General features: G+C 40.0%; 2 protein-coding genes across 2 annotated transcripts; both read right to left on the reverse strand.

Moving 5' to 3' along the window:
* Positions 1-160: 160 nt before the first annotated feature.
* On the reverse strand, positions 161-2,280 carry LOC103360477 (protein AMBP-like; the record flags this gene model as incomplete). Its single annotated transcript, XM_008286235.1, has 4 exons — positions 2,092-2,280; positions 1,263-1,405; positions 351-427; positions 161-274 (listed from the first exon to the last, which is right to left on the reverse strand). Coding segments are annotated over exons 1-4 (454 nt in total), but the record flags the coding sequence as incomplete, so codon positions are not given.
* A 2,096-nt stretch (positions 2,281-4,376) lies between these two features.
* Positions 4,377-7,440, reverse strand: LOC103360478 (protein AMBP-like). Its single transcript, XM_008286236.1, has 6 exons — positions 7,333-7,440; positions 6,754-6,899; positions 6,600-6,676; positions 6,385-6,504; positions 4,885-4,986; positions 4,377-4,438 (listed from the first exon to the last, which is right to left on the reverse strand). Exons 1-6 carry the CDS (start codon positions 7,438-7,440, stop codon positions 4,377-4,379), a joined length of 615 nt encoding a protein of 204 aa, XP_008284458.1.
* Between the last annotated feature and the right edge of the window lie 2,387 nt (positions 7,441-9,827).

A 9,827-nucleotide genomic window follows, 5' to 3' on the forward strand; every position in this document is an offset into this window, starting at 1 on the left:
AAATAAAAACAAATTTTAAAAATTAAATATTGTGGTAATATAACCCAAAATGTGATGTCCACTCATGTGGACGCCAGGTCTTAGGAGGATATATGGAACAAAACTGTGGGTTTTTCAAAGCTAAAATTCCTGCATGCATCTCCACTAACTGTCCACTCACTGTAAAGCTTGAGCGAGGTGCTGGTGCCCGTTGACTTCTTCTTGCTCATTATCACGATGGCGTACTCGTTGTAGTTTGTGTGAACCACGTAGGCGTCCACGTCTGCATTGTACTCTGCAGGAACACAGGAAGAGTCAGGATGTGTGTTAAGATTGAAGGAAATCACACAAACGGACGGAGAACGACGTACTCTCGATGTGGTAGAAGAATCGTCCTGGTGTGTCTGTCAGCTCGTAGTCCCCGGTCATCTCCTTACATGTACCACCTCTGCACAAACAACAGAACAGTCGTGGAACAAATGAGATTTTAATGTCTGTATGTGCAGAATATATCAAGTATCTATAGGACATAGTCGGCATCATAACACACTTCAAGTACTGACAGTGAAAGTACTACTATGCTGAGCGAATCACTTCAGAGTCATTTTAAAATTATACTTATTGATGCATTATTTAAATTGCTTTAAGTTGCTGGATCCTGAAGAGACGCTCTCTCATCTTGCCTGTACTACTGTGCATGTACAGCAACATGACAATAAACTTGATTTGATTTAATTTGATTATTGTGTTTATCACTTTAGTGTTGCAGCTGCTCACGGTGGCTCTAATTTCAAATATTTTCCTGCTGAGTAGCTTCATATATGACAAACTGGCATAGTTTATTACTGTCTTATATTTTTATTAATAATCTGAATCTACTAACAATAAATAATCAGAATATTTATATATACTCAGTGCATGAAGTGGCTTAAAATGGACTAAAACACTGTCAGGATTTATGATTATGATTATTATAATGAATAGAAATGTGGTTATTTATGTTTTTTTCCTGCTTTCTTCTAACCTAGTGAGTAATAAAGTCGCCATATTGCTTCTGTGCCACTCAGTGAACACACTTCATGAGTCTTTTTCCAGAGAGGCAGCAGCTCAGCTGTATTTAAAGCTACAGACACTGTTTGGACGATCCAGGTCTGTTTATCTGACGGCAGAATAAAAAATCTGCGCAGTATGTTGAGCTACAACTTTAAAGACACATTCTAGGACATGAAAGAGAACTTTTATCAAAAACAAAAATCTTCATTTTTGTCCAGTTTCAGACGAACCTGAGCCCCGTCTTCGTGGTCTTGAGTTTGCCTTCGGTGGCACCTCTCTGCACAACCAGCTTTCCGATGGCTGCATCTCCTCTGTTGCGCTGCATGTAAGTGCACGTAGTCGCCACAACAAGGTCGTGCCATGTTCCCAAAAACTGTCAGGAAGAGAATAAACGTTTTACTAACGTGCATAAAACCTACAGTAGAACTACAATCTGTTGGTTCAGTGTATCAGACAAAAACACATAAAACAGGACATTAAACTGCACATTTATAGTACGACAGAAATAAAGGTATTACAAAAAGAAATGTTGAACATGTAAGGCACACATGTGGTTCTGTGCTACAGAACAGGACCATGTAGAGTTAAAAAACTGCCTTATGATGGATTTAGAGCCATTAATAAATATATTGCAGACTTTCAATCATTGTGAAGCTGATTTTGTTTTAATAACTCATCTTATTGATAATTAAGGGGCATCCTAGAAACTCTTTGAATTCAAATAATATCTAAAAAAACAAAAAAAGGATCTTACCATTTTGTGCAGGACTTAAAATGTCCCTTGATAATGTCATATTTAGTGTACTTTACAGACTTTAACACCATGCAACATCCACATATCCATATAAAAAAACAGAATTTTTACTTTGTCCACAGGATAAAACATGAAAAAAAAGGGGGGGAATTATTTTATTAGAATATTAAATATTAATTTAACAACAGAAGGAAAAGGGTAGAAAAGAGAACACATCATAAGCACAGAAGCATTTCTTACTGAATGTATAAATTGAAAACAACACATTGCACACTACAGAGGAGAGAAACAGCTCATCCACTCACCCGGGTGACATCAAAGTTCTCCTGTGTGGGGTAAAGAGGTTCTGGGAGCACCGGGAGCCCCTGCAGGGTCCAGGTCCATCCCAGGAGCAGCAGAGAAACCAGAACCACTGCGTTCTGCATCCTGTCAGCGTGTCTCTGTCAGTGTACCTGAAGGCTGCGATGCTGAATTGTTCTTCCCTCTCAGCTCGTGAAGAGGCTTCAGGGCGTTGAACTGTTGGCTGTGTGGCGTCTGCATGTACTCAGTCCCACCGCCAAGTCAAAAACAAACAAGCAAAGGAGCAAAGTTCTGCTTTTCTGGATCCCTCGCTCTATTTTGACTTGCTTGGGCAGCTGACCACTTAAACGTTGGACTTCAGAGCTGCAGCGACTAATCAATACGTGTCATGATTTGAGAGCGTAACGAGTCACAACTATGTGCTGGTTCATCCTGATACGTGTGTGTGTGTGTGTGTCACATATACATAGAGTTCTGTGCATCAAAGACATGAACACCGTTGCTACATTGCTGACAGATTTTTAACTGATGATGTGAGACTTTATGTGGTTTATCTAAGCAGATTTTACAGACACAATCCACATTTCATGGTTGGGACATAAAGGGAAAGTATATACAGCTGTCATCAAATGTATTCATCCCCTTCCATTAAAGAAGAAGAAAAAAATCAAAATAGTCACTCAAATAACTGGAAACTGAAGAAAGTTATAATAAATAAAAATTTGCAGAATTATAATTTAGTGAAATAAGACATTGCTTTTGAATTGTGGTTGAAAAGAATAATGTAAAAAAAAAATCTAAATACCTGTCAACAGGTGCAGAAGTCTGACTGAGAGTTACAGAAAACACCTGATGGCAGTGATTGGCTCAAAGACTCTTTTTTTATTTTTTATTTATTTTTTATTTATTTTTTATATTTCTGTTGAACCACAATTCAAAACCAATGTCATGATTTTTATAAAATTTTTATTCATTATTACTTTTGTCAATTTCAACTTATTTCAGCTGTTTTTTTCCTTCTTTTTTGTGAGGGTATGAGTAAATTCGAGGACGCCTGTAGTTACCATGGACATGGGGCTACAACTTGAACCTTGTTTTTACGCCTGTATTTATTTACATTTTTTGCACAGATTAGCTATTAGCAGTTCAGGTTTGCGTTGCACTCATGCAGACCAATGTCAGCGGATCACGTTGGAACTGAAACTAGGTTCTGGCACAGTGAGGAGTGCTTCTATGACTGGACATGATATCCCTGAAAAATAGGTCACAGTGTCTGCTGGACTGGGTTTAACTGATGTATGATTCATAGCCTCTCTACATGTGTTTACACAATCAGGTGTTGTACCTCCAGCTGCTCAACACGTTAACATGCATGCACCGCTCTTCCTCCACAAGCACATTACTAGGAATTGGAATACTAACCATTGGATTGAATAAATAAGGGCCACAACTCTTTATTTTATCTTTACAAGTCTTGTTTTTATTACTTATTGTATTTATTGTCAGTGATTAATGATATACAGCATCACATTAACACAAACAGTCACAGATAAGGAGGCTAATGAGGTTTTAAGAGAAATTAAAATTGGAGTTTTATCAAGTCATCTCTGTGAGGTTCAGACAAACATGTACCAGCTGCTATAACTTCAGTCTGACATTCAAATAATTTTGTGTATATGAAAATACAGGAATGCAGTGCTGTATCTATAGGAAGTGAGTACTAACAAGATGGTGTTTTATCCTTTTATTTTTTTTTCTTTTACATGAAATAACTGCAAGGTATAAAGTGTGACATTATAATAATCTGGTGTTTGTGCAACCGTCCTCCTCTTCAGTTTTTTTCACATGATCTCTGACCTGTAAACAAACATTTATTCATGTGATCGAATTGGACTGAAGCATGATGTGTCCCATATACTTAGTATATGTAGTCGTGTGATATTCACATCAACACAGATGCATGCTTTAGAACTTGAGGAAGGATATGAAATAAACAGACTTGATGCGAAAATGCCCGTTATATTTTATCTGATGTTACGATTAGGTTGTGCCACCATGACCTGTATTGTCACTGGTTAGCATCTGGCTGGACGGATTCATTTCACTACTGTTGAATATCAAATAAAGACACAAGTGTGAACAAAAAACAAAACAGTTCCTTCTATATGTGGCCTGTGAGAGCCTGAGTGTGTCTGTAACGAGTGGAGAATATTTTTTAAACCAAACAAAGAATAGAAATGCGTTTATGTAATGTGAAGATGAACAATGAGTCGGTTTTCTTCTCACCGGGTCAGACACCAGCGGACGTCACATTTTTGGCCTCTGTCGCCTGTCCACCTGGAACACACTCACCTGAGAAGACAGAAAGACACATAAACGCTGCAGGTTTTCAGTTTTTTACGCAGACAGTGTTTGTCTCCTTGTGTCAAAAAGGAAATTAAAAATGTAATTCAGGTTTCAAAGTTGGAACTTTCATACTTATTGTTAGTGTAGACTGACTGGAATATCAAAAGTACTTTCATTTAATCAGGAAAAACTCATCAGAGAATATAAAATCCACTTTTTAAGAGTGTCCTGAAGTGAAGATGAACAATATAGAACAAAAAACAAGCAAAACACAAAACTATATCACTAAACAGCCATTGTTGTCTAAATCATAAATCCTGATAATTATGAAAATCTCACCCTGTTAGAAGAACAGCATAAAATAATTTAATTCCATCCATCATATTACAGCAGATATAAAGCGTTTCAGACAGGATCAGGCATCACAGTCCTCAGTCGATGTGTGTTTGTACCTTTGGAGTGATTCTTGATGACAGCATCGTTACTCATCCCGTGTTGTCTGACCAGTGATTGAAAGAGTTTGAGTGCAGCAGGACTGATGTCTGTGGATCGACCTGAGGAGGAGAGGAGAATGTTTTATTTTTAGAACATAAACTGCTCCACCTGTGTTGAATACAGTAAAGACACAGAGATAAAATGGTAGAATTAACATATATGAACTATTATGTTTCATAAAGTCAGCGTTGTAGGAGCTACAGGATTTTATTTCTTCATTTATCATGTATTTAAAGAATCATTATTATTGCAAATTAATATGGATGTAATGTCATCTAATCATTTAAATATGATTTCAATCTGTAGTGTGCACAAAAAGCTTTCAAGCTGTTCCACTGGTGACTAATTCTTGACTTAGTCAAACCCTCGTCAGCTGTGGCTTTAAAGGGCAGTGATCAGACGGTGTGACCAGGACACAGCGAGTACAAAAATGTCACCTTAAAATGCCGTTTTATTCAAGTGACATGATTTCATCGATGACAAGAGAAAGGCAGAGAGAACAGGCTGCTGGCATGCTGGAAACTGCATGTTGGTTATGGCTGTAACCAGACATTTAACTGTCCACAGCTCCGCTATGAGTCGCGTCAGAAACAGTGTCAGACAGCACGGTGGTCGGCCACATGGTGCTGTGGATGTGGATGTGTCTGACAGCATGATGCTGTCCCTTAAAATGTCCATCAGCTTTAACGAGACCTTCAGGAGGAGTGGGACAACATTTCATGAACCAGCGCTATCAGTCTCAATAACTCTCTGCTGCAGGTGCACGAATCGTTACCGGCTTGTAATTTCTGGTCTTTGACTCCACTTCTCATCTGCAAATGATCATTTTCAATATAGTGCAGACACACTGTTGTTTAAATTCTGTTGTAGAGCTGTATTATGTTGGGACAACAAATACTGATCCCCTTGTGAAAAGAATGGACAAAATTTGATAAAATATTTCATGCTGTGTTTAGATTTGTGTTCAGTGTACTTTGTGTGCAGTTTATGATGTGTAGTCTGAATGTATTCAGCCTCTCAGACAAACAAAGTCAAAATATCACAAATTCAAAAAACTGAAAAGTTTCTATCAGGCATCATATTGTTGAGACAACATGTTAACTGATCAGCTGTAATATCAGGTGAGTGTCTGGTGTCCCCCATCATGAAGGTCCTGCAGTCTGTGGAGGACAAATTACTCTCCTGTTTTGGAGTCAAGCTTCTAGAGATGATGTTGAACTTTTCCCTTCAGCTCCTCTGATTGAACCCTTTATGTAAAAGCAGGACAGTCACTGGAGAGCAGCGCCTGGTTAAAGCTGGGATCAAATCAGACAGAAATCTAACAAGCATGTGGATCACTGGTTATCAGTATTGGGCCTGTTGCAATGCACGCCATGGATCCAGTCATTTTCAGACATATTCTAGCTTTTAAGCAAAGTGACCCTGTTGTTTAAACAGATTTCAGAGTGACCACTTACTGTAAAGCTTGATCTTGGTGGTTTTAGTTTCTGATGGTTTCTCTGTGCTCAGCTGAAGCATCACAGCGTACTCCTCATAGTCAGTATGAACCACGAAGGAATCGACATCAGCTGCAAACCCTGCAAACATGGAGTTTACAGCTCAACATTCCTCCAACCTTTTTAATGTGGTGTGAAAAAAAAAACACAGAAAGGATGCTGAGACAGGAACGTACTCGCAAAATGGTGAAAGAATCGTCCTGGAGTGTCCGTCAGACTGTAAACTGTGGACGTCTCCTTACAGGAATCGTTCCTAAACACAAAAGTTAAACTCGGTGTAACGCACTTTAAATAAACCACGTGTTCAGCTGCGTGCAGGTTGATTCTGACCTGAAGGTCGCGGCTGTTGCTGTGAAGTTGCTCTCAGAGGCGACGTGTTGCAGCTCCAGGGCGACAACCACAGGGTTTTCTCTCTTGTGCTGCATGTAGTGAGGGCAGTCAGAGACCACGGCCAGCTCGTACCACCTTCCCATAAACTGCAAGGAACACAGATGTTTTATTTTCTTATTTAACCAGGAAGTCCCATTGAGATTTAAAAGGTAGCAGCCAGTCCCAACATATAAGGATGCAACAAATACAAATAAAACAACAACTATTAAAACCTAGTGGACCTCTCACATGTCACCACATTCTTTATGATGCTTTTTAATTGATGTGAGTGTTTCTAACCTAAGATCTACTGCAGTTTAAAGCACTTGCATGTGAAATGATGGGGCGCCATAACAACAACCTCACATTGCTTAAAATGTGTGAAATGTTCCCCAACGAACAACAAAAGGTCATCAGCAAAGGTTTAGAGAGCAGCTGCCAAAACTATATTATGTCCTCAGTAAAATTTGAGAGTGATGCCACAACAACAACAAAAAGATAAATACTAAGCATAACAAAAGCTGTATTTCAGCCACCCACCTGGTCCAAATCAAAGTTTGCCTGACTCTCTGGCTGCACGGCGGCCACCTGGAGGGTCCAGGCCGAGCCCAGGACCAGCAGAGACGCCACGCTCGCTGCTATCTGCATCCTAAAAAACCAGCGCGTCCACCTCCGTTTCTGAAAGGTTAGAGGCTTCGTCCTCTGTCAACAGTCGCGCTGCTCTCTGCCAGCCTTTCTGGGTCAAATCGACATCCTGCAGGCTTTTGTGAATTCCCTCCCACAGCGAGAGAAAGAGCAAAGTTCTGACGGTCTCTTTATCTCGTCTCTCGGCGCGTGTTGTCGTGTGTTTGTTTGAACCGAGTAATCAGAAATGAATCGCTGGACTTCAGAAGTTACAACAAGCAGCCAATCAATACATGTTAGCATTTAACAGCTGATAATTAGTGGGGAAAAGGCTGCGCTGCTCTCCACCAACGGGGGCTTTGTGATGGTCAGAAGTGGTTGTTTTGCACATCGCAGCTTAAACTAGTTCTTCAGGGTGTCTTGGTTACAGAGCTTGTCATCTGGTGTTCATGTTAGAGTTTGGGTTTGTGTCACGGCCCGTGGTGTGTGTGCCATCCAGAACCACACCTGCCAACATCCGAGCTCCCCACCTACTCTCAGCCTTGTTCTTCCCACCTCCAGTTACACCTGATTGGACCAACACCACTCCTCCACCTCAGCAATCACCACACCTGGCTATAAAAGCAACCAGCAACCTTTCAGTTGGGGCTGGCTGGGATTTAATGTGAACTTCTATTAGCAGCTGCTAACTCGGTGTGGGAGTTTTCATGAATCATAGTGAAGACTGACTCCCGTTAGCAGCTGCACAACTTCATGAAGAAGTTACTGGTGATTTGTGTTTTGAGGAACTAGTTTGTTTTGGTTTCTTTTGTTATGTGTGGATTGAAAGTTTGGCTACAGCAAGGATCTCCAACTCCGGTCCTCCTGAGCTACTGTCCTGCAGGTTTTAGATGTTTCCATACTGCAACACACCTGATTCAAATTAATGGATCATAAACAGACTTGTGTAGAACTTGACAACAAGCTGCTGGAGATCCATTAATGTGAGTCAGGTGTGTTGCAGCATGGGCACGTCTGAAACCAGCAGGACAGTAGCTCACGAGGACCGGAGTTGGAGATCCCTTGGCTAAAGAGTTTAGTTTAGTTTAATTTGCTGGCTTCGACACTCTGTTAGCCTTCGTTTGGTTCTTTGATTTGTACCAACGTCCACCATCTTCTCTTGTTTTGTCACCGTTCTGTTATGTTCATTTACTGATCAATAAATTGCTTTGCCTAAACCATTTCCATCTGTTACATCCAGCTGACCCTAGAGGCTGGATTGCAATAGTTTGATTTACACATAAGCTCCTTTCAGTGACCTTTACACCTCTTAAAGTGTGAGACAGAAGCAGTAGATTATGGTGAAAGAAGTAATTAGAGCCTGTGCTGAAACTACACAGTTATAGTCTGTCATTCAAATCCTCCTCAGTAAAAGTGCCAAAGTATTAACATCAAAATACAAAACAATTAGGAAAAATAAACACAATATAGAATGTCCGAATAATGTGTATTATATTATTGGAGTGCAGTTATTGAGGCATGAACGTGTACATCACTTTGGTGTGGCAGCTTGTACTCATTTTAAGTTCTTCATGTGTGGCTGGAACCAGAAGTTTACATACGCTGTATAAAAAGACGTAAAACCTTTTATTTTCTCGTTGTTGGACTTTAAATCAGACTAAACTTTTTCTGTTTCAGGTCAGTTAGGATTACCAACATTATTTCTATTTGCCTTCAGACTGTCTGGGAAAGCCCAGATGATGATGTCATGGCTTTGGAAGCTTTTGATTGGTTCATTGACAACATCTGAGTTGGAGTTGTGGAAATATTGAAGCAACACCTCGAGACATCAGCCAGGAAGTTAAAGCTTGGGCGCAAATATGTCTTCAGATGGACAATGACTCTCAGCATAGCGCCACATTATTTACAGAGAGGCTTCAGGACAACAGAGTCAGCGTTGTGGAGTGGCCATCATAAAGATCTGATCTCAGTCCTGGAGAACATTTATGGGAAGAGCTGTAAAGGCAGTTTACAAACCTGACTCAGTTCCACCAGTTCTGTCAGGAGGAATGGGCAGGAACTCATCAAACTATTGTGAGAAGCTTGTGGAAGGAAACCCAAAACGTTTGACCCAAGTCACGTAGTTTAAAGGCAACGCTACCAAATAGTAAGGAGATGGATGGAAACTTCTGACTTCTCTCTCTCATTATTCTGGTGTTTAGCAAACAGAAATAATTTGGTAATCCTAACTGACCTGAAACAGGAAAATGTCAGTCTGATGTAATGTCAGTGAGAAATAAAGGTTTCTCATGTGCATCTTTTTTCTGTCTGGTGATTAACATTTAAATCTCAGTACTAATTTCTAACAAACCCATGATTTGCACAGCTCATAAACAGAACTCACTCACACACGAATAAAGCTTGAAGGTTAT

Source organism: Stegastes partitus, unplaced genomic scaffold (assembly GCF_000690725.1).
Source record: "Stegastes partitus isolate 25-593 unplaced genomic scaffold, Stegastes_partitus-1.0.2 Scaffold443, whole genome shotgun sequence".
Lineage (NCBI taxonomy): Eukaryota > Metazoa > Chordata > Actinopteri > Pomacentridae > Stegastes > Stegastes partitus.

Bases quoted from the DNA above. Each gene is read 5' to 3' on its own strand.
- LOC103360478 (XM_008286236.1), bottom strand. From the start codon at position 7,440: ATGCAGATAGCAGCGAGCGTGGCGTCTCTGCTGGTCCTGGGCTCGGCC. The intron at 6,900-7,332 runs GTGGGTGGCTGA...TGTTCCTTGCAG, and splicing joins CAAACTTTGATTTGGACCAG to TTTATGGGAAGGTGGTACGA. The intron at 4,439-4,884 runs GTACAAACACAC...CTGTCTTCTCAG, and splicing joins CATCAAGAATCACTCCAAAG to GTGAGTGTGTTCCAGGTGGA.